This window comes from Leptosomus discolor, chromosome 20 (assembly GCF_034619465.1).
Source record: "Leptosomus discolor isolate bLepDis1 chromosome 20, bLepDis1.hap2, whole genome shotgun sequence".
Classification (NCBI taxonomy): domain Eukaryota; kingdom Metazoa; phylum Chordata; class Aves; order Leptosomiformes; family Leptosomidae; genus Leptosomus; species Leptosomus discolor.
In genome coordinates this window covers 9,850,285-9,874,164 of record NC_141410.1, presented here as the reverse complement: position 1 = coordinate 9,874,164, position 23,880 = coordinate 9,850,285, and the positions used below count along the sequence as shown (strand labels likewise).

The window sequence follows — 23,880 nt, the reverse complement described above, 5'->3', positions numbered from 1 at the left end:
TCATTCGCATAATTTATGCGCCGGACTCGTTAAGTATGTAGATGTATGCGCATACATTTGCATGCCGATGAGGCCAGGCGAGGAGTGGGTCGCGTTCAAAATGGCGGAGCGGGGCGGGCGAGGTAGCGGCGGTCACGGCAGTTTGGACAAGAGCATCACGCTCCCGCCCGACGAAATCTTTCGCAACCTGGAGAACGCCAAGCGCTTCGCCATAGACATCGGTAACCGGGCGGGAGCCGCGGGGTGGGGGGGGGGGGGTGGCGGCGGGGAGGGAGGCGATGGTGGAGGAACGGGCGGCGGCTCTCGCCCGCTGAGGGGACTCGCCGGGGGCGGGCGGGCTGCGGCGCGGGGCACGCCGGGAAATGTAGTCCCCTGAGGCGCCCGGGCCGGCGCGGGTTGCCGGATCCGCACTACAGCTACCGGCAGGCGCGGCGGTTGGGGGGGCGGCGCGGGGCCCGACGGGAACGTGAGTCCCGCCGCCCGGCGGCGGCCAGGCGGAGCGGCGGCGGGGCACTACGCGCCCCAGCATGCCGTGCGCGGCCGGTAACTGGCCGTGGGGGGGAACCGGGTTAGGGACAGCCCGGGGCTGCCCTTGGCGGCGGAGCGGGGAGAGGCGGCAGCGGGCCCGGCCTGTCCGAGGGGGAACGGAGCCCGTTCCCCCCCCGCCCCCCACCCCAGCGGCGGGGCCTGAGGGTGGCGGCCGCGCCTCCCCTCGGCGCCGGCTGCCCTAGGCCCGATTGGGGAGCGGCGCTTCGGGTCCCCCCGAGCGACCCCCGTACCTGGCCGTGCGCTCCTGCGTGCTCCCGAAGCAGACCCTGAGGACGAAGGAGGGCTGGGGAGAGCTGCCGTCCCGCCCGCCCTGGCAAAGCAGGGCGGGGGCGGAGAGGAGGGGGTTTGGCACCGGCTGGCGGCCTGTGGCAGTAGGGGGCTGCGCTGGTTTCCTCAGCCACCCCCAGAAACACCCCCACGTCCTGTGCACGAGCCCGAGAACAACATTGCTGGTTGTGCAACAGCCCGCGCGGAGGGACAGATGGAACAACGTGCACCGCAGTGACACCTGAGCCCCACGGCAGGGAGCGGTGCTGGGGCGGGGGGCCGAGCTGGGACACAGCCGAGCTAAGCTGGTTAACAATAGCTTCACCTGTCCGGGGATTAGCCTCCATCCTCGGGAGAGCTGCAAAACCAAAAATGCCAGTTCACACATTTTCATTTTGCTTCTGTTTTGCATTACTAGGTCAGCGGGACTATTTAGTAAGAAAGCCAGGGGGAAAAAAAAAAAAAAAAAGTGTTCTTCAGCCACAGTACCGTGTGGTACCAGTACCAGCCTCCATTAGTCCTCTGGTTTGCGCTGCTCTGGGTGGTATCGACTTATTGCGTAGTGGGAAGCGTGTATGCACCCTAATATACACTCTTGTCATGTCACAAGTCTACTTAACTCCCTCGGAAGCTACGTGTTTCATGCCTGTTAAAATAACAGCCGGAATTGGTCCTTTCTGTGGGTCAGAGCGGAATTAGAGTTGTGGGATTAGTTATAAAGCCGTGTCTCAGCTGGTGTTCTGAATGGATTTAAGTCTTTGAAGACTGGGAGAGGAAGGGGAGAACTTACAAAGCAGAGCTTTACATAGCATTTATCTGGTGATAAATTAATTGCTGATGCACCTGTATGGTTATCAGTGCTGTACACGCAGTATGACATTCCAACACAAGCTTTGCAATTCCTCTAATTAGGGGTTTGGAAGGAAGCTTTTCCTCCTAGCACAGAGCTACCAAGTTTAGTTGTTTTTTTTTTAAAAAAAAAAAAGCTAAGAAAAACCTCACCTTTAAGCAATGAGCTAGCAGAACAGAGTTTGGATTTTGTTTACCAGAAACTTTAAAGCAATGGCTAGCACACTGAAATAAGATCTGAGGTCAGGAAAGCTTTGTTGCTTTTGTTACTGTCAGTGTCTGTCAGTGATCACTCCTAAGTTGACCTCACTTAAATTTTGCTGGAGAAAGCTGCCTGTTTTTCTCCTAGAGGTTGCAGAACTTCTCCTGTTTATTTGAGCACTATGGAAGAGATGAGAGTAACTGTTGTGAAGGCAAAGCTATGAGCACTAGCTGATTATTTGTCACTTGGCCATGCTGCATTTCTTGATTACACTTGTTTATAAGGCAGCAGAGTGTACAGCCGTTGAATTTAGCCATTATGTTATGATCTAACATTGATTTCTGTTTACTGTTGGGACTCTAATTTTAACCCAGTAGGTGCTCGTAATTACTCCCTGTCTTGTACGCAGCACATTCCATGAGATGCACGGTAAACTGCCTGAAACGGGTAATATGCCAAATCTTTGGCGAGAGGCAAGTAATGCCTGCAGACTTGAATTCAGCTGCATGTTCAGCCTGTAGCACGGAGAGAGATGGGCCACCTGACCGCCTTGTGCTCCTGCTGCGGGAGCACGGATGCAAAGTTAGAACTGGCTTTCTGGACGGATAAGGGTGGTTATGGTCTGCAGCCCAGGGTACGTTTTACGCTGAGTTAAAATTAAGGGGTTTTCTCCAGCAGCCAAAGCAGCTTAGAGGTTTATGAAGCAAACCAATACCTTAATCGGATCCTGATACTGATGAGTGGTTGAAGAGGCATTTTTCTTTTTGAAGGGGGAAAAAAAAAATTAAAAGCTTAACAAAAATAAGCAGGCTTTGACAGCCTCCTGCTTTCAAGCTCAGACATCTACTTGATTAAGGTACCAGAGGGATCAGAAGCACCAGCAGGTACTGTTTTGTCCTAAGGAAAAATCAGTGAAGTTGTTCAGTCTAACTTCACAAATCCACTTTTGCAGGTCACGTGCCAAGACAGCTCAGATAGGGCAAGTGGTTTAGGTCCTTTTCAAGATGAGAGCTGGATGTTTTATTGATGTAAGCAGGCTCAAGGCCTGAAGAGAAGAGGGTGATGAGGCTGGTCTGCTCAGGTTTGCCTGTTGGCAACGCTGCTAACTGGTAGGCTTGGGGAACACCAGTCCAAGTGTTCTTTACCCCGAAGCCAGGAACAATCGCGCAGACTAGTTATTCAGCACACAGTGTCATCTTCTAACCAGCTATGAATGTGTAGCTTGTCCTTGAAAGCAGGTTAGGAATATTTACTTCAGTGTTCCTGGTGAAACACTTTCTGATTTGAGCAATGTGTGCCACATGAATATTGTGGCAAACCTGCTTATCAAGTGCTCTTATAAGCAGCAGATTTGGGGGGTTCTGTGAAGAGTTTTCAAACAAGGTAAATAACAGCCATACAGGTGCTAGTGTAGCCAATTGAGAACTTCCACTTATTTCTGCTCATCTTCAGTCGGATCAGTTGGGCATAAGCTCAACTTGTGGAGCTTTTTCCATGAGTAGTGCATTTGGAGTTAACTGTGCCAAGTCACTTTCTAGACAAGGGCTCTTTGGCTCACTGCATTATGCACTTAGCTTAATTATATCTGGCTTTAGCTGAGGAGATCAAAAAACCCAAGAACTCTTAGGTAAAGCATGCATAAGCATAAGTTATGTTGTTTCCTCTAAGGTGAGGCATTAATCATAACTTGCCATCTTTTTATTAACAGGTGGTTCATTAACCAAGTTGGCTTATTATTCAACCGTGCAGCACAAAGTGGCAAGAGTGAGATCTTTTGATCACTCTGGCAAGGTGAGGATTGTGTCGTTAATCACTCGCATGCGATTGACTCGTAAGAGTGAAGTACTGGGCTGGCTTTTCGAGTAGAACACAAATTTCATCTGAAACCCAGCTAGTAACTTGTTCTACATGAAACTTTGTCTAGAACTTCCTTACTGTTTAAGTGTGACCTTCGGTAACGTCTGTTACTCTGAAGTAAGTTGTCACAGCCAAAATGTTTGTTTTAAACACACATTGTAGTATGTACTGACACTTAAGCCATCCCCGAGTGTTTGTACTGCAGCTCAGATGAGCGCGTGGCTCCTCTTAATGACCCTTTGCTATATTTGCATGCCGTTAGCATGGGCTTGGTAATGATTTTTGCTTTGCGAGCTTAGTATAGCTCTAGATCTGAATTCACATGGTGCTACGTCATCTGTGTTCTCTTCACCGAGAGGCTGATTGCAGGGCTGGAGTCGTGCAGCCCCTGCGCAGGCACACTCAGTTACATTCCTCACCTTCTTGGAAGTGCTTCTATTGCCAGTTACTGTTTGAGATGGTTATTTCAGATAAGCATGGTGCTTCTGTAAAAAACCCACGTAAACCTAACTTTCCTCATTCAGAGATATTTCATGCATGTCTAATGCATGGGGGAATTGGTTATATTCTCAGTTTAAGGAGAATTAAGGTCTGTTGAGACTGTATTCTTCTTTGAAAGTAGCTTGGGTTGTTCTGGTTTTAATAGCATTAACACAGTTTCAAGGCAAAGGAAGCATGGGTATTGTTCGGTACTTTAGCATATAACCTTGTTTCTTGAGGAGGGATTTTGAGTGGTCTGTAAGAAATTCTTTTCTCTTTTAAAGGACATAGAAAATGAACCTTTGTATGAAATATCAGTCCAGGAGGAGATTACAGCGCGACTTCACTTCATTAAGTTTGAAAACACTTATATTGAAACCTGCCTAGATTTCATCAAAGACCATCTTGTCAACACAGAGACAAAAGTCATCAAGGCTACAGGTGGTGGTGCCTATAAATTCAAAGATCTTATCGAGAAGAAATTGGGGTTGAAGTAAGTGAACTCTTTAAACTTAGTTATAGGAGTGTATTTCTTCTTTGGTGATATTTTAGTAGGCTAGCTTCCCACTTTGCCCGTCTGCCCTCCAAAGTCACCTGCACTGCAGAGTGAAGCGGTGGAACGAGTGCGTGCACCTTGGTCAGACCGGGCGGAACTGACCTGTCAGTGAGCACGAGCTGCAGAGAGACAGTTGTGTCGTTAACTGACGCGGTAGAGGTGCAGGAATGGAGCCAACAGACAGGAACACGGGGTTCAGGAAAGAGCCAGTAAAAAGAGGGAAGCAGGGTGCTAGCACAGCTTTTTTCTACAGAGGATCCAACTTGCCCCTGCTCCATTTTTAAGTTAGTCTCCACCGTGACGGTGATAATGTTTTTCACCTCTTAACTCAGCATTTCAGTGTTGTGTCCCAGCTCTCAGTAGCGTGCTTTGGACATACTAGAGCAGAGACCCAAATACACAAAGTCCACAGTGGTATATACAGTGAAGTAATACTTGAAATAGAGGTAAGCAGTTAGTAAATTCATTACTAATCAGAATTGTAATGGGGCATCTCTGGTCAGTTACTGCAGTGAGGTATGGTTGAGTGTGTCAGCCTTTCTACTTAAAATTTAAGGATGAAATCCACCAGGCAACTTTATTACTACAAGCCAGAATATTGCTGGCAAACACTTCTTTTCCTCCTGGATGTGCCTATCTCTGTAGTTGCCTAGGCTCTCAAGTTAGAGTTCCAGAAGGTTCTAACATTTTTCTGTGCATGCTCAGAAGTAATTAGTACGATGTAACTTACTGTATAACTCCTGCCTAAACCTCATGCAGAAGGATAGGCTTACAGGAGACTGAAGGGCACTCTTAGGAATTTACAGCCTCACAAATTTAATATTCAAACATCTTTATCAGACACCACATGCTAAAAAGCTGCCGTAAGTATAGATAAAAATATCATTCATTTACACCAATGGGAAACCTTACCTGATGTTACCGGGAGACCTTCAAGGCACCTCTCATGCTGTAATTCTATGTAGTACATTCTTCAGTGCCTCAGGTACTATGTTCATCTGCTTTTATACTACTTCTTCAAATTACTTTCTTCTCCTGATAGGTAGGATGCTGTTCACTTTTTTTCAAACCAGCCTACACCCGTACCTGATTGGCTGTTACTAACTATCCCTTAATCAAGACAAGGAGGCAGTTCCCCTCGTTTCTCATGGGGTGCACCTGGTTTGTTTCTTAGGCTTTTATTTGGTCGTGACTGACTTAATTGGTCCACAGGCCCCAAAACCAGCGCCTTCAGGCAAACATAAAGCATTCTGTATGAATTGAGATGTATATTTGTGCTCTGTTGGTGTGTTTGCCACAGGGGGTGTGGTATTGCCTGAAAGGAATTTAGCGTATTTCATTTAAGAACTTCACCATAAATCAGTAACGGTGCACAAGATGCAGAAGTTTACAGAAGCCAGTGTTAGCTGACTTAACGACATCATTCATCTTATCTCCATTGTGTATCGTGTTCCCCGACTCCATACTCAGGATATGTACTGTGGTGAATCCTGTCATTCTTGTGAGATGTCCTTTTTTTTCCTGTGTTTGGTAATTCCAGTAGCAGGCTCCTCACAGTCGCTTTAAGCTGTCACAAGTGCTGAAATGTTGGGGGGGCCTATTCCTTTATTGAGAAGAAGAGGAAGAGCAATAGAAAATTACTCTGTGTTAGGAAATTGTTTTGCTAGGTTAATTTCCAGACAAGTTTCCTGACCTCCTTTATTGCAGGGGTGCAGGCACACTTGTGCTAGCAGCGGGGCACTGAAGAGGCCGGGTAAACAAGCAAACGGGGGAGCAGGATCATTTTTAATGACAGCGTGATCAGTGTAGTATTAAAGTTACTGTGTCGCTCCAGACTAACGCCAAACTGTGTGTTCTGACGTGGAAGATGAACATCAGAACACACGTAGGTGTAGGTTTCATGTTTTAAGAGACCTGGACTTTTGCCACCTGGTGTGGGTTACTGTCTCCTGTTTGTGAAGCCTTTAAAAATTCTGTTCTAAACGCATTCTCGCTTATCAACAAGACTGTGACATTTACATAAAGGGCTTTTTTTCCTCCCCCTTCCCCTCAGAGTAGATAAAGAAGATGTAATGACCTGCCTAATTAAAGGGTGCAACTTTGTGCTAAGGAACATACCCCACGAAGTGTTTGCCTACCAGAAGGATTCAGATACAGAATTCCGATTTCAGACGAATCACCCAAATATTTTCCCTTATCTACTCGTGAATATTGGCTCTGGGGTTTCTATAGTGAAGGTGAGTGGTTGCTAAAATGTTTTATTATAGAATTTGATAAAGGTGGTCTGAAACATCTTACTGTTTTAGATTTGGAGTGGTTTCTTCTTGGGTAACACAAAGTTTAGAAAGAAAGTAACACTTTTTTTTTTTTATTTATTTCCATTTCTTACAGCATTATAATTTTCCATTCACTGCAATAGTTTCTTTTTAATCACATCTAATTTGGTATTTAGAGAAGTTACGTTAACTGATGAGGGCAAAGGCTGTCAGATCAGAGCGATTTTTAATGTTTGTTTGTTTTGGTACACTGTTGAGGGGACCAACTTCATGTCTATATTTAGGATTATTGGCTAAGAATTGAGTACAAAGATTTCAGAAGCTGCTTGTGGTGTAACTGTGTGGAACATGCTCCTCTGGAGAACTTCCTACCATTTACACAATTAAAATAGTTCTGCCTACACTAATTCCACTGCTCAAAGAGCCCCCTACGCTCTCCTGCCTGACGGTGTGTTTATAGTTACCGTAGGACCTTCTAGACAAATCTGCCTTGTTTTGTTGACAGGTAGAAACAGAAGACAAATTTGAATGGATTGGAGGGAGCTCGATTGGAGGTGGAACCTTCTGGGGTCTTGGAGCACTGCTCACAAAAACGAAGGTATCGTAGTGCCAGTTTTAGGGGCGTGGGATTAAAGGAGATGCTAAGAGGCAGCTTGAAATGTCCAATTGCCAAACTCTTTGAATAGGGAGAAATAATTATTTTAAGTAATGTTTGCATGAGAAACCAGGAGTCCAACATCAGCGTACTAGAAGATTTAAAAGATTTTTTTGTCTGTCTCTTGCGAGGTTTTTCACCTTTTATTCAAAGAATTGCTGCCTTGTGCAGGAACAGAACAGGCAGTTCTGCAATGCTCAGGACAGTTGTAATACTCTCCATTAGGTGCTTGTGGTCCTAGACTGTTAGATAACGAGGCCGAGTCCTTGACTTGTGTTCGTATTTTCGACGCTTCTGATGCATAAAAGGAAGCTTTAAAGGCAAAAAGATGCTAGTAGAATATAGGGACAAAAAAGGTAAGGTGCTTGTTGGTGGCAAAATAGTAATCCTACTTGGGGCTGAAGGGCTTTGTGCACAAGGACAAACAATGACTGATGCAGAGAATAGCCTCTCAAATTGGCCTGTTAATTTTCTGTACTCTTTTTCAACACGAAATGCCTGCCTAGTTCCTGCAATATTCTCTGCAGAAGCGAAGCAGAGAGCGCCCAATTACTGCAAAACGTCTGGGAGCAGAGGGGAGGAATTCTGACTCTTTGTTACACGTTATGGTTTCGTCACGTAGATCACAGCTTGGTGATCTGCCAGAATAAGGCCTGATTTATACTGCTCTGCCGAAGTCAGCTCTTAAATCATGCTGGTTTTCCCCCGTCTCAGAGATCCGTGTGGCTTAAATAGGTGTCCCTAAATGTCAGCGGTGTAGAAAAAGCTAGAGTTACATCTGCACCGAATAAGAAAATGTCAGAGGGAAGGCCCGTGCTTGCAATATTTTCTTTGATGCTTTTAGAAAGGAAATCTTAGAACATGACAACGTCTGTTCTTAATTCTCTTTGATTTCGTAGGAGAAGAAATTAGGGTTAACAGGCTTATAATTGAGTGTTGGGATAATGCAGGCTGCATGCAAGTTTAATTTCAGGGACCTTAATGCATTTCTGCAACACTAAAGGCAGACTTAGTCTTTGGGTTTAAACATGGGGGGTTTTTATGCTTCAAGAAGACATAGTTCTGTTTGCTCTTAGCTACTGTGTTTCTGACTTCGTTCCAAGATACGAGATGCATGAGGCTTCTGCCTATTTTATACGTGCTGATCCATGTCTAGTTTTTAGGGGAAATTCAACCAATTATTTGCAGGTACCTGAAGAGGACAGTTTTGCTTTTCGTCATTAGAGGAGCTCCACTTGCAATCAGTCTGTCTGATAAGATGTGGACTCTGGATAAGTCCTTGTAATTAGAAATAAGGTCCCTTTTGTTGGCAGAGTTGATTCTCAGAGAAGCCAAACCCCCTGTTTTTGCTTAGAAAAGATGCTGCAGCACTCTGGGTTTATGGGCAGGGTTCTCTGGCTGTCCAGGAAAGCTGGAGTAACTCTGCTTCTCGTCCTCAGAAATTTGATGAATTGCTGCAACTGGCTTCAAAGGGACAGCACACAAATGTAGACATGCTGGTGAAGGATGTGTATGGAGGCGCCTACCAGACCCTGGGGCTAAGTGGAAATCTGATAGCTAGCAGCTTCGGGAAATCTACTACAGCAGATAAAGGTATTGGCACATAAAAGATGTACCCAAGACTTGCTGTACAGTTCATACTTCCTACTGCCTGACAGCATGGATTTGCCGCCTGTGGTAGCTTCCAGTCAACTTTTAAATGGATGGAAAACTGGTTGCCAGCTTCATCAGCATAAACATACCTTGCCTTACCCGTTCCCTGCGCGCTGCATGCTGGGCTGAGCGGGGCCTTGGAGCACTGCTGCAGTTGCTCCGGTTGTCTGGAGCTGTTGTTTGAAACTGAGGAGAAGAAATGCAGCTCTGGCCCTTGGGAATCTGATGTTTATAATGATCTAACAAGCAGAGCTGGAAAATAACCTGCAGTCCTTTCTTACCTCCGTGTCTTTTGCCTGCACAATATTTTATTGATTAAAAACCTTATGTAGCCCTGCCTTACAAGCAGGCACTCAGACTGTCAGTTTGGGGTGGCACGAGCCTGGGCAAACGACAGACATAGCCGTCTGGTTAGCCCGGCGTCAGTCCATTCCACTGGGAAATTCATGTGGCTTTCTCGGTCCAGCGAAGGACCTACGGCAGTGACTGACGGCAATTTGCAGTTTTGTTTGCAGTATTGTAATAAAATGCTTGCAGTGCTTCTCGGGTCAAGATGGATGGATGAACCGTCATCCATGGCTGCTAGAGAGAAGAAATGGAGTTCTTGCCATTTGCTGCTGGCCTTTCAAGCAGGTTTCTTTCAAGCAATATTTCACATTGGCTTAGTGGTTTTTTTCATTATACCTTCAGTCAAATACACACTCCTTGTGGTTTGAAGTACTTTTTTATACTTTATGGCGGGGAGGGCATACCTTTCTTCTCCACACATAAAGAGACTGGTCAAACTCCGTATGTTTTTCTTCTCCAGCTGTAGGCTGTCTGCTAGGAGAGTACAGTCCATCTGAGCATTCTCCATCTGTGTTTAATTTGGTTTACTATTTCTTTCCTTTAAGAATTTTCCAAAGAAGATATGGCAAAAAGTTTACTACATATGATCAGCAATGACATTGGCCAACTCGCCTGCCTCTATGCCAAACTCCATAACTTAGATAAAATATATTTTGGAGGATTCTTTATTCGGGGTCACCCTGTTACTATGCGCACAATAACCTACAGTATCAACTTCTTCTCCAAGGTAATGAAAACAGAGATTTTCCTAATAGCAAAGTCACATGTTTAGTTATCTTTCTAGGTTGTTGGGAGACTTTAATAAATGAATTTGCACGTGAAGTAAGCTTAGAGGGCTGCTGTTTAGGTAGGTGAGGCAGGGCTATAAAGGTCTGTTGTGGGAGGGGTAAAATCAATGTGAAATGCCTGGGAGTTCTGTCTGGCCCCCCTCTCTCTCTCCCTCCCTCCCTCTCTCTCTGTCTTTATTAATTTTTGATTGACAGTCTGTCTTGTAGCTGCCAAGTAATGAGTTTTCACTGTTTGCTTAGATAGCTACCATTGTTATTCAATTCCTCTTGCTGACTCGCATCTATTTCTTCTCACCCCCTAGGCTGTGCAGTGTGGGATTGCTCTGCTGGGATAGGTGGCAGTTAACGTCAGTGTGGGGAGGGTGGTGGTTGTTTGTCATTAAAAAACCCAAACCAAACAACAAACCAAGCTGCAGTTCTTTGCAGGTTTTGAAGCTGTGGAAAATACTGAAGATTTTTCACTAGGAAATGGTCAAGGCCAAAAGCTCACTTAATGGTTGTTACAGGTAGAATTAGTTCCTGCACTTTTGCAGTTTTATAGAATAGATGATGCAGTTTTTCTTCTCATCTCAGTGCTTCAGGCCAGAGACTCCTGGATGCTGCTTTTTTTTTTTTTTTAATTTCCCCCCTTTGTTTCAACATTTCAGTCCCTTTCTGTAAAACCGTGGTGGGTTTCAAGAAAACTATTGCAAAACTGCAGCTCTAGGTTCTGGTAAGAACGGCTTGGTCAGTGATTCAGATCCAAATCTCGCCGTGAACTGTAGCTGATCTTTAACCCAAGCTGTGCTGGCTGTTCTGACAGCCGCTGCTGCAGCCACAGCCGCTTCCCCTGTAGAGAAGGCAGCGTCTCACCCCGCCCTGCCTGGGAAGCCAAGGGACCCTGCTGCTCGGTGGTGTTCTCCTCCCTGGCGTTTGTGCGTTATATGAACAGTTAAACTAATGGATTTCGGGGGGGGGGGAGCGCTTGCCTGTGTCTGTGTGGTGTTGAACAGCAGTGTACTGAAATACAGGTGTAACGAGCAGTGTCTCGGGTGCGTTGGGCGCACGGTGGCACTTACGTTGCTGACCTGGGAATCAGGTGACCTTGTATTTGCAGCCTGTTCAAGCAAGAGGAGTTGAATATTCATGGAATGATGCAGGGGTCTTTTCTGGTGGAGGCACTGGTTCCCTCTGCTGCTGTGGTTGTGCGGGCTAAGAGCACACACCACTTCTGCATGTGGTTTGGTTTTTTTTCCCCTAGCTGTTTAATAATTGTGGGATGATGTATGTAAGCAGCTCCTCCTGAAGGTGTGTTTCAGAAGCGACATTAAAGTTACTGAATGTGTGAGAATGTAGCACAAATGAATATTACCATCTTCTAGTTGTTTCTATTAAATTTAAGTGTAAAACTAGTGACAAAGAAGTACATATTAGCCACCAGGGACCATCCAATTGCAATGTTTCATATTGTGGCAGGGAGAGGTTCAGGCATTGTTCCTGAGACATGAAGGCTACCTGGGAGCCATTGGGGCATTTTTAAAAGGAGCTGAACAAGACAGTAAGTACAGCACTGCTACGTTCTGTATATGCTGTGTTCTGAAATGTCAGTGTAATGTCCAAGTTTCTCTTGAGGCTGCATGTAAGTTGTTGCCTAAATGAATACATTTGGCACTAACACACACAGATGCTGGGCTTTGGTTTTGTATATTCTGGCAGGGACATCTTAATCTCTCGCTGTTTTTCCTGCTCACCTTTGAAAAACCAGCAGGATTCGGCTCTTCTCTTTTCTGCAAAGAGCAGGCGTCACTCTAAATCGAAGCGGGGAAACGTGGTTTCTGAGAACTGTCCCCTCTTTAAGAGGCCAGCTTCTGAGTCCACTTAACGGAACACAGAAGACCAGCATCTCAAACCTGTGTTCATTTCAGAGTGAAAAGCCTCACAGACCCTGATGAAGGACGAGACACTCTGTCCAGCGTTCTTTGGGTATAGGGTGCTTTGGTTGAATTCTGCCAGTTTTATTTTCTGTTTCACCTGCTGATGTACTAGCAAGCCAGTCAGCCTGTTAGTTACAATGGCACATAGATAGTGAGGTTGTTAATGGTACTTAGTTGTAGTAAATATCAAAAATACCACAGAAAATGGATGTGGAACTCTTTTCATGCTCATTTTATAGATATGGGCGAGGAGCCAGCTACTGAGGAATTAAAGATGTTGCTTCTGCAGCATGTCCTGTACCACTGAACTTGATTAAACTACTTCTCAAATAAATAAATAAAAAAAAGTCCTAGAAGTAACTTTAGTTTGTGCTTTGAGAGTTTTGTAATTATATTTTGTTAATAACAGATCTAGAAATTGTCTCCGTGATCAGTGACAGTGCTTTGAAGGCATGCTGGTTATAGGAATGTTAATTCCTATAATATAATGTAATTCCTATAATAGGAAAGTTAATTCCCCCTGATGACAAGGAAAGAGGGTTAGAAAAAAGAATGATTTTAGAACTGTAATTGTTTTGTGTCTCATTCAGGGTGAAGCTTTTTAGAGCTAGGTAGTTCACGGAGCGGTTGAAACGTTTCTTTTGGGGGTTAGAGGGGAAAATTACGTTTGCTTATAAAGACAAGGGAAGATGGCTTTGGTAGGGAAGCAGCCTCTCCGAAGGGATGCGAACTCTAGACTCGCTCACGGGAGTTTTTTCAGTTTTATTTTCAGATTATGTGTGTCTCTGTCTTTCTCTTTTCTAGATCCAAATCAGTATAGCTGGGGAGAGAATTATGCTGGGAGTTCTGGTCTTATGAGCACATCACCTGACGTTTACCCTATGCAGAGAACGAGGAGTGGTACAGTATGTGGTTGTCTTTTCTAGAAATAAGTCCCTTCTGTTAGTGATGGTGACTTGGAAAGAGGTGATCATTGTCAAGCGAGTTACTTCTTGCCCCTGGGGCTCCTGCTTACCAAAAGAAGCGACTAATACGGTCTCTTGTGTCATGCGTGATGTTGTCCTGTGTCTTGTGTGGTGGTTTGATGTAACGGCTCATAAAACCAGCTCGTGGCTGCTGCTTTGTCTTGTTCTCCTTCGCCAAAGCAGGGGAGGGGGAACGTTCATCTCTTGCCCTTTCTCTGAAGTAGCTGGGCTTTGCTACAGCTGGAAGATTGTGCTTCAGAATTTTGAATCTGATGTTCCACTGTCTTTAAGCAGCATTTATTTACTTCCTATGAGAAGAGAAATATGTAATAGGCCAGAAGAGCACGTCAGGGTTTTTCGTGTAGAGTTTTTTTGAAATTTCCTCCTCCATTGATTTATCTCCTCCCAGTTTTCAGGAATTAGTTTCCCACACTTGCTATAGGGTGCAGGGGGGAGCTGTTGGCTTTGGTTAGTGGTTTTCTGCTGCTTCCTCGGCTTTTTTTAGGCCTGAAGGCGAGTTGCAGAGCTCTTACAGAGCTGTTTCCCAGACCGAGCCTTCATATGAGCTGCAGATGATGGGTTTTGTGGGCTGTGCCTACATGTAAAAAATGTATCTGTTTTTAAGCTCTGCCATAATTGAAAGTATTGTAGTTAAATCGTGGATTACAAGTATGACCAAGAAAATAGTAACATAATCCTTCTTAATCATAAAATATACGACATTTTAAGAAGTGTTTATGCAGATGTAATCATCTCTTGTTGTTTGTCAGCCCTGTAATCCGTGAAAAGGTTATTTTTTTCTCGTGCTGGCAGTGGTACAGGAGTCTCAAACCAGCTGTAACGTACTGCCCACAGCAGCTCCATTTTGAATTCTGGTACTGCTTGGCACTCACTTCATTCACTAAAGTGAAATCTCTTTGCCACAGTCCTAGTTCAGAAATGTCCACTTTTCAGTAGTGAAATCCATACAGAAGACTTACCGTTCTGTACCAACTACTTTAGTTCCTGTGCACAAAGTCTTGTTACACCGTGGGCTTTAACCTTCACTTAGTCTGAACCGTGCAGGTTTGCACATGCCATGTGAGTAGATACTTGTATAAAGTAAAAAGATAAACGTGCCCAGGGTTAAGACACAAGAAATGAGGTGCAGTTTCTGTACAGAGCCGTCTGACTACGCGTACTTCACGTTAATTTAAACTCTATCCTTACAAATTTGATGCCAAGCATTGTTTTCACGCGGCGTAAGGAAAAGTTTTGGAGACTTGATCGGGACTGTAAAAGGAGGTTGCGAAGCAGCGCAGCAGCGTTCCTTCACAAATAAGCCTGCGCTCGGCAATTTGTGCTCCTGTCTTTGAACCCGACAGCCCAGCAGGTTTGGCAGTGCTGGGCGGGAGGGGAAGGGAAGGAATGAAATAGAAGGCCTGTAGTAAGTTTTCAACAGGGGACTTGATAGTCTCTATCCCCAGGGTGGGCACGGATGGATAATCCATGCAGGGGAGTGGGTTATTTACAATGACATACACTCCAGTACAGTTGTCTGCCAATGTGTCAGTCCTAACTGTGGGTGGACTCCTGTCGCCCTTGTACTCGTTTAATTTGTTAGGAATCGGTTTCTGAGCCAGTTCTGATGAGTCTCTCTCATTTCACACCCAGTTCGACATGCTCGAAATGGATAGGTTGGAGAGACCGCTTGTTAACCTACCGCTGCTGAAAGACCCATCAACCTATATTCCAGACACCGTGGACCTCACAGATGATGCCATGGCCAGAAAATACTGGCTCACCTGCTTTGAGGAGGCGCTGGATGGGGTAAATGTCACAAACCAGTCCGATGTACGAATGACGCGAACATTTAGCAAATAAATCTGCTGTGGACCAAGGTGTTTACCCTGCAAAATACACCTGTTGTGTGTAAGCACGGTTCCTCCCTCCCTGGTTAACAGAGGCATCTGATTTTGTCCCAATCTCCTAAGGAAGGGCAGAAGTATTCATTTCCTGTGGTGCTTTTTTTTTTTTTTTTTTTTTAAGGTGTTTTCTAAAGCATCTTCTCTCTTCAGTGGCCCTGACCACCCCTTTATAGAGAGCTGGCGAGCAGGATGGTTGTACCATCGAAGGACGAAAGGGCAAAAGCCAAAGACACGTCGTTGTTGTTGCTCAGGGAGCAGTCCTGCTGACTTAGAGCCCCTTTTGCGTTCAAAGAGCATGGTTTAATCGGACAGGAGTTGTTTTTCCTGCACTGTGAAACCAATTCAGTCAGTGCATGCTAGTGCCCAAGAGCTGTGTGTGCTTTGTAAGCACATCCGAATCAGAAACCTGACGAGTGTGTGTCAGGAGGAAAAGGGCTGGGAAAAACACAAGGGCAACAGGCTGACTTGACCTCACTGCAGTAAAGAAGAGAAGAACACAAGGGGTTGATGTGGGCTGTTAAATTTCTGCCTGTTTTGCCGTGTGCGTGCATTTGTTGGTTTTTTTTTTCCTCCTATAAGTAGTTAGAACTTGCGTTTCATTTCTAAAGTAGAGTCTTGAAAATAAACTTGAAATATTTTGGGAAGAAAGGAGGTATTTAAAATTATTCTTTGGTGGTTGGGGTAAAGGAAAGCTGGAAGATCCTGTGTGGGAGGGACTAGATGGTATGCAGGCACTGAACAGTATAGCAGATGGAGGGGTTACTTTTCAGACTGAACTTCGGATCAGTTACACGAGGAAGATTTCATTTGGTCACTTCAGTCTTGCCTCGTTTCTCTACAGGTGGCAAAGCGTGCTGCAGCCAGTCAGCCAGACTCTGTCGATGCACTGGAGAGAGCTGAGAAGTTCCGGCAGAAATACTGGAATAAGCTCCAGACACTCAGGCAGCAGCCTTTGTAAGTGTCTTTGGTTTCCCTTTTTCATCACTTGCTGCTTCTGTTGACCAGAGCAAATTACAAGCTGACTAAAAACGAACCAAAAGCTAAATAGGAGCTAATGAGGTTACGAAGCAGAGCCGAGTAAGCTGAGGGCTATAGCAAGTTGACGTGCCGAACGTCAGGTCCTCTGCACAGGACTTTTGGATCTCGTAGATTGGAATTTGGCAGAAAAATCGTATCTCGGCAGAAAATGTCTTATTAAATATTGTCACATGGTTGTTAAAAAACGGTAGCCTGTTCATTCAAGTATCTAGCTTTGCTCTGAACATTTTCCCCTCTGTGTTTAAATAACCTGTAGAGTAGATTTACCACTTGGAGACAGTGTTTAGCGCATGTGGCACGTAAAGACTTTGAGCCTAAACGCTTGTGTGATGTGCTGTGACTTGTGGAGGAAACAGAGGAGAAAGTAACTTTTTTCTGTTTGAAGTAGTTGATCTCTTTTTTCCCCCCCTTCTCCCTTTTCAAAGTGCATATGGTACCTTAACAGTTAGAAGTCTTTTGGATACAAGGGAACACTGTTTAAACGAGTTCAATTTTCCGGATCCCTATTCAAAGGTAAGTTGTTCTTGCTTTGCAGGGCGGACAACATGTAAGTTCAAGACTTTTTTCCATACTCTGTATAAGTCATGGCTTTAGGGGAGAGGTTATAACTACCTGGCTGCCTGCAGCAGTTTTAGCCAGGTGGTGGTTGTCACTGAGGAGGAGCGGCAGTGGGTGACGGGGTGTAAAGCCTCTGGCCCCCAACGTGCTCGTGGCGAGGGCAGCGTTAACCACAACTATCGCCAGCGCCCGTTGTCTCGTACTTCTGGCGGGGTCAGCCCTGTTCCTGACGAGCGAGTGCCTGGTGTCCGTCACCAGATCCCGTTGGAACTTGCTCCTGCGGCGCAGAGGGGTTTCCTCCGGCTCGCGGCGGAGGAGGCCGCACGGAGAAGCCTGCGCTGCTGAGCGTGGGGAACCTCACCAGTGACCTGGGCCCTTCAGGTCTGAGGACAGTCAGGTTGTTCCCCTTTATACTCGGGCTACTACTGCACTCTGGCAGACTTCAGGAATTTTTCCTCTTTTTTTCTCTCCTCGTTCTCATAACTCTTCCCATGGTGTGGAAACGCTCTCAGATTTAAAGCTATCCGTAGCTGTGTAAGTACTTGCCAGTAAACACGTAACTTGCAGGCAGTTGTACGAGATGCCCGGCCTCGTTATCTCGTAGCGCAGTTAACGATCTCACAGCTCCGTGCAGAAGTCACCAGTGCTGTGAACTCACGTTTCTGTGTTCCTTTAACTCCCTTCAAGTGTGTTTTCTTTTCTCTCCCCAACCCCCCCCAAAGGAAAGCACAGGAAGGGGGGGGGGGGTGTTCATAAACAGATGGTTGTCCTGCCCCACCTCATCGTGTCCAAAAAAGGCCTGAAAAAAAACCCCTAAACCTTCACATATTCCCTTACTTCCTGAGGCAATCTGTCCTTAAACCAAACTGTGCTCCTTTCCTACATGTTGTCTCTGGATTCATTTACTGCTGTGCTGTAAAGTAAATTGATCACTAATTTTTGATTAGTAAATTTTGAGATACTCAGCAGAGTTGGGTTGGAGCGTGACCTCTAGCCCCTAAAAGTATTTGTGGCCTCGTGCAGCCATTTACTCTTTGTATTTTATTCTGCAACACAATACGGTGCGGGGAGAGGACATGGGAGGTTGGTGTTTCTCAAAAACAACTTTCCGTAGGTCTGAGCCTCCCCACCTGTCTGGGTGGACGTACAAACCCCAGCAGTGCCCGTGGCTGGTTAGACACTTTTTTCTGACTGTTGATGTATTTCTGCAAAAGACACGGAAGGTTCTCCCTAGCTGTGCTGTCAGGCCTTACAGTCACTCTAAGAAAGAGGTAAAAAATACATGAGGCGGCTTTGACTTGCGTCTGCTTTTTGGTAATTCAGACAAGATACTGCCGAGAAAAGGTCTTGATGTAAAGGTGGTACCTGGTATCACTGCTGAATTTTTTAAGAGAAGCAGCTGTGTAACACTGGTCTCACTGGAGATGGAAGCAGAGAAAAAAAATCCAAGAGCTTGTAAGCATCTGGGATGCTGGAACTCTTGATGCGAAACTCAAAAGAACCTTCTCCAGTTTTCGTAAAGCTGCTGGTGGCCAACCTTCTCCTGGGGATTACCTGGCCCCGACGGATCATTTTACTGCTGCAAGTTACAATTAGTGTCCACTCCCCAGTCTGCTCAAGATCTGTTGCACCTCTGACTAAGAAAAGTAATTCTTGGGCTGCAGATCGTACCCTAGCACTAATGAAGCTTTCTGTTAGAATCCCAGGAAACTTTTTTGTTGTTGATACTAAGCATGCTGATAACGGTCACTTGTTGGTCCATTAGAGGCCATGAACGTAGAGGAGAATGCTTGAACGTGGTCTTGGGACTGAGACAACCAGTGAGGGGTAAGAAATTTTTGTCTATAAATCCAATGTTTCGTGTCTTTCTTACAGGTAAAGCAGAAAGAAAATGGCATAGCCTTAAAATGTTTTCAAAGCGTAATCGAATCTTTGGATTCATTAGGCTGGGAGGAGAGGCAGTTTGCTCTGGTGAAAGGACTTCTTGCGGGGAATGTCTTTGACTGGGGAGCAAAAGCAGTCTCAGAGTAGGTGTTAAACGTTTTAAAAGCACCCTTATAAGTTACAGAATTCCCAATTGTTCTTTTTTTTTTTTAAAACCAACCCTGGAACGCCCCGCTCTAACTGTAGTTCGTGTTTCCCCCTGAGCGAGTGTTGGTGGTTCGTTCACCAGCATCGCGGTGGTGCGGGAAGGTACAGCTCCGCCCTTCAGCCTGGCAGAGCTGTCGCTGTGAGTGTTTGGATGAAGTGACAGAGCGTTTCATCTCCCAGCCTGGCCGCTTGGCTTGCAGCATTGTTGTTAGCGCTGCTGGGGGGGTGTGCTGCGCTGCGCTGCCTTCCTGCGGCCTCCGGTGGTCCAGCTGTCGCAGTCCGTGTCCTGTATCTGGTTATTTTAATTCCTTTTTTCCCCCCACACAGGTACAACTTTTAAAAAAAACTTTTGTAGCCCCATCTCCAGATTAGACTCTGTAAAGCACTGTGTTGCCACGCAGATATTTTACCTCGTGACTACATTTTGTGGTGGTCTGCAGACCAAACGGTCTCCTTTTTGCCTGTAGTCTAGTGCCTGCAAACATTTGCGCGCGGCTGAAGCTCTTCTCTGAGCATAAGAGCTCTAATTTAACGTACACCTGAGCCTTTTGTTTTTAACGTAAGCACCAAGTGTCTGTTTCTCGGTCATTGGACCCGCCCCCACTCCCCGTTGTACCCAGTGCAGTAAAATTGTGACCACCTGCTAAAGGAATGTTTGAGTTACAGTGGTGTGAGATGGGAGTTTCTTAACTCTGTGCCCTTTGTTTCTCTTCTGATACAGCGTTCTGGAATCTGAGCCCCAGTTTGGATTTGAAGAAGCCAAGTCAAAACTACAAGGTATAGGGAGTTCCGTGGTGGTGGTTGGAACTGGATAGTGTGTTAATCTGAGAGGGGAGGAGAGCGTGAGCGTGTTTCTTGCGGCGGTTCTGCTGCCCAGCTGATGGGAAATCACGAGCAGGGGTCGCTAGGGTTATCTGAAGTGCAGGCTGCAGAGCTGTGGTGGAACGTTGTCTGTTTGTGCTCCAAAGGAACTGAAACCTGAAAACCCCTCTCCTTGGACACAAGTCTTAGCCGCCCAGATATCGAGAATGTCTTGCCCGTGCTGTTCTTCATATCTGTGCTAACGCTGTCGAGGGGGTGGTGTCCTGGGTACGGCACCGTCCAGCCCAGGGTGGCTCGTTACGGGAGCCAGCTTGCATGGCTGCCTGGCTTTAGTCTGAAAATTCCAGCTCAAGACTGCTCTAATTGAGCTGTCGCCACAATTAAGAGCTCAGGAACCCTTTGAATCTGCACCTTTAACATTCAGAACCTGAGCTCGAATGCTTTAATGCTTAAGCACCTGTAAAGACACCTCCTGCTTCTCATAGAGTACGAAATTGCTGCTTGCCTGAAAGAAATGCTAACGTGGTTTTGTCTGTAACAGAACGTCCCTGGTTAGAAGATTCCTACAGTCAGTGGCTAGAGCGGCTGAAGGTACGACCCCGCGATTGTTACCAACCAGTGAGCTATTAAATACATTAATCATAAACCCACCTTATTAACCTTGGTTATTTAACAGAACTCAGTTCAAACAACTCAAAATAAGTTCTGGTAACAGCAGTACCAGTGCTTCAGCAGCCTTACCACAAAGAAAGGAATAAAAGGAATTAGGCTGACACGTCATCACTTACCAGGCTTCCTCGCTGAATTCCTCCAGAAACTGCAGCATTTAGAACCCCGATGCTTTCAGAGCATCATGGTGATGTTGGGTGTCCCTGCCTTATAAGGGCATTTACCTCCACACAACTAGACCCTAATTTTGAAAACTTGGGTCTAAGTGTAACGTTTGGATTGTTCCTCCGAGTGGCCAACTTCAAGTGGTGTTAATTTAGGAGCTTGCTGAAAGCAATTAAGTTATCAAGTAGCAAAGCGCTTGTTGCCCCCTGTGATCTCTATTACTATTTAATTAAGGCTAATTGAAAAGCTTTTCTTTCTTTGTGTAAGCCTCTATGTTGGAAACGATGCCCAAAAGGTTTGGTAGGAGCAGCCTGTTGCAAGTCATTACGTGTTACCCCTTCAGACAGGAGAATCACCTGATCGTGTGTAACTGATAATTAAGGACCCTCAGGCACCGTCCTGACAACTCTTTACGAGGAGTTAAGCATTGTTCACTGTCAAAATTCTGCTGGTATGAACTGGAGTGAACTAAGTTTCCTAACATCAGATTTAGAACGAGTTAAAAGGTTAATGGAGAGTAGGAAATATCTTTTCATTTTAGGCTGTCACTGCCCCCAGCAGTCCATCCTGCCCTTTCCTGGCAGAAGGGAATCCTGTTCGCCCTACCGCATGCTAGCTTAAAACAGCCACCGAGGTAGGTCACCCTGCTCGCCAACGCGTTCCCGGAGGCAGCTGCCCACGCTGCTGCCTCTGCTCCAGGGCTCCGCGTTCTCCAGCTGCCAAAGCCCTGACAAAAGGCGGCCACGGTCGCGCCGCCAGCCGCAGGAGCCCAGGCCCAGCTGCTCAGGCGTCTCTGACTGATGCAGGTTGCACTAGTGGAGTTTGAAAGACCTCTCCCGAACAAAGCAAAGTAACTAAAAAGGCTGTTTTAAATACCGGGGCAAAGACAGCGCTAGGGAGGTGGATTTCTCCTAAGAGCGAGGGTAGGTGATGCTGCTGCTAGATAACCAAAACTGCCAGTCTAAGGGTATAAAATGTGGGGTCTTAGGGGAAGTGGTTCTAAATAACACAAACTCTTCACTGACAGGAATGGTGATCTCAGTCCTGAATGCATTGGTTTTCTCTTACAGGAGGGTCCTCCTCATAAATGTGCCTTAATTTTCGCAGATAACAGTGGAATAGACATAATTTTAGGAGTCTTCCCTTTTGTCAGAGAGCTCCTTTCTAGAGGGACAGAGGTAAGTGGTTTTCATTTTTGAATTCACCACATAATGGAGCTTTGGTAGTCGGTGAAAGGTTTGTTAACGGCCTGCCAGCAGTACACCAGTCTGGCTCCTGACACCTGAACTGGGAATAATCCACCGCCCCGGAACGCCACAGCCGTAACTTTAAGCATTCTGCAAAAGGCAGCAGAGCAAAGCAAAGCGAGGCTCTGTCAGCCCTAAGGCTGCTGAGGGAGGGGCTGCTTTGTCAAAAGTCCTGAAGTAGCTGGTTCACTGAGGGAGAAGGAGGCCTCAGCCTTCCTCTTCGCTTCTCCTCTTCGGTAAAACAAGGCAGGGGTGGTTTTAACCAGACAGGCAGCTCTGATGCCGTATGTGGCCTGGGTTAATTGGTGAACTCTTCTGACCTCTTTACCTCAGGTTATACTGGCTTGTAACTCTGGCCCTGCCCTAAATGATGTCACCTACAGTGAATCCCTGATCGTCACCGAGCGGATCGCGGCAATGGATCCCGTTATTCAGTAAGCACGTAACGGCCTTCGGTGTGTGTCCTATGAGACGTAGGAGGAAAAAGCGAGGGCTGTGGAACGTACTTTGTTCGTGTTTAACTGCGTGTGTTCGTGTCTGAAATCTGCAACCTGGAAGTGAGCTAAGGCACCCTCACCAAGGTGAAAAATTTAGAAATCGGATCTTTCTCGAACATCCGTAATTGTATTTCCTGGCTGCGTCTTCCCTGATAAGCACTCAAGCTACTAAAATGTAAACGTTCTATGTTAAAAAGAATAGAGGAAAATACAAGTATTTCACACGTGCCGTATCCCCAGTAGAGGATATGGAGGTGACTAAATCAGCCCTTTGCTCCAGGAAACACCGTCTTTCCCGGTGAAGTCCCAGCAGGAAAGGCAGCCTTGGCCAGGAAGCCTTTGCTGTTGGGTGTCACCCGCCTTCCTGCCAGGTTTGCCTGACCCTGTTCATGGGGCTGCTCAGCGGTTCTGTCTTTCTTTTCACTCAAGGTCTGCACTGAGGGAAGAGAAGCTGCTGCTGGTTCAGACAGGTTCGAGTTCTCCGTGTCTAGATCTCAGGTACGTTGGCAAAGTACCCACCCGTTAGGGGTCTCCCTCAGCTGCAGGGGGTTCCAAGGCTCAGCCCTGGGGCGTCTCAGCCACCTTTCCTGACAGGAATCGCTTCCACACAACCATTAAGCGCTGCTCAGTCTGGATTTACAGACTTGTAAGCTCAATCGAGCCTTACTAGTTGTGGGACTTCGCCCGTGTCGTGTTTGTGTTCCGCAGGGACACAGGGCGAGTTCCAGGAGCAGCGTGGTCGTGGATGATGTCAAACCCTGCACGTGACCAAGAAATGCTCTTGCCTATAAGAAGCATTTCATGTCATTAACCTATTTAATTAGTTTCTCCGCTGGAGACAGAACTTACCTGTGTTTTCCGGGAAATCCCCCTTCTGCAGGCATTTAGCGAAGCTTTGAAAACTACATTTCAATCTCGTTTCCTTCCCTTTGAAGTGTTCCTGTTTATCAGCCTCGGTAATTCCACCTCAAGTCCAAATCCCACCCCATTTTGTGTAAATGGTAAAGCCCTTAGACCCGCCTGTCTTTCCGTTGTAGCCTGTGTAAGGGTGACTGTTTCTAAGCCAGCCCTCTCCTTTCAGCCGTCTGGATAAAGGTCTGGCCGTGCTGGTCAGAGAGCGGAAGACAGACTTGGTTATCATCGAAGGCATGGGCCGTGCCATCCACACCAATTACTACGCGGCTTTGAAGTGCGAGAGCCTCAAGCTTGCCGTTATCAAAAACTCCTGGCTTGCCGATCGCCTCGGAGGGAAGATTTTCAGTGTCATTTTTAAGTATGAAGTGCCGTGTAAATGATGTGGATCGGGCCAGCGGGGAGAAGAGGAGCAGCGGAATGGACTTGCACTAGTTTTACTTTAACTGTAAAGAATGTATTTTTATTACAACAGGGAAAAGAGTTCACAGGAAATTCCGTATTTATATTGTGCTTTTGTGACTTAAAAAGCAACAATATGATTCACTCTATAGTATACACACTCAAATATATATATGTATATCACTCATTGTTTATTTTGGTAAGTGTTTATTTT

General features: G+C 46.1%; 1 protein-coding gene across 2 annotated transcripts; it reads left to right on the top strand.

Moving 5' to 3' along the window:
• The first annotated feature begins 67 nt into the window (after positions 1 to 67).
• On the top strand, positions 68 to 23,851 carry PANK4 (pantothenate kinase 4 (inactive)). 2 transcript variants are annotated; one of them, XM_086476277.1, is made up of 19 exons: positions 68 to 221; positions 3,576 to 3,658; positions 4,489 to 4,697; positions 6,814 to 6,997; positions 7,542 to 7,634; positions 9,131 to 9,284; positions 10,238 to 10,419; positions 11,936 to 12,017; positions 13,198 to 13,298; positions 15,012 to 15,167; positions 16,107 to 16,219; positions 16,729 to 16,816; positions 18,737 to 18,888; positions 19,674 to 19,729; positions 20,316 to 20,365; positions 21,679 to 21,786; positions 22,189 to 22,289; positions 22,782 to 22,850; positions 23,434 to 23,851. In XM_086476277.1, the coding sequence occupies exons 1-19, from the start codon at positions 68 to 70 to the stop codon at positions 23,645 to 23,647; spliced, it is 2,349 nt and encodes a 782-aa protein (XP_086332403.1). In that variant the 3' UTR covers positions 23,648 to 23,851. The 2 variants fall into 2 exon arrangements, with proteins under 2 accessions (XP_086332403.1, XP_086332404.1); XM_086476278.1 differs by having other exon boundaries at positions 95 to 221; positions 21,682 to 21,786.
• Positions 23,852 to 23,880: the final 29 nt, after the last annotated feature.

What these genes read in the sequence shown, in the direction of transcription:
- PANK4 (XM_086476277.1), top strand. Translation starts at nt 68, where the DNA reads ATGAGGCCAGGCGAGGAGTGGGTCGCGTTCAAAATGGCGGAGCGGGGC. An exon ending in CTTTTGATCACTCTGGCAAG is followed by an intron (nt 3,659 to 4,488) that starts GTGAGGATTGTG and finishes TCTCTTTTAAAG; the next exon opens with GACATAGAAAATGAACCTTT. An exon ending in CTGGGGTTTCTATAGTGAAG is followed by an intron (nt 6,998 to 7,541) that starts GTGAGTGGTTGC and finishes TTTTGTTGACAG; the next exon opens with GTAGAAACAGAAGACAAATT.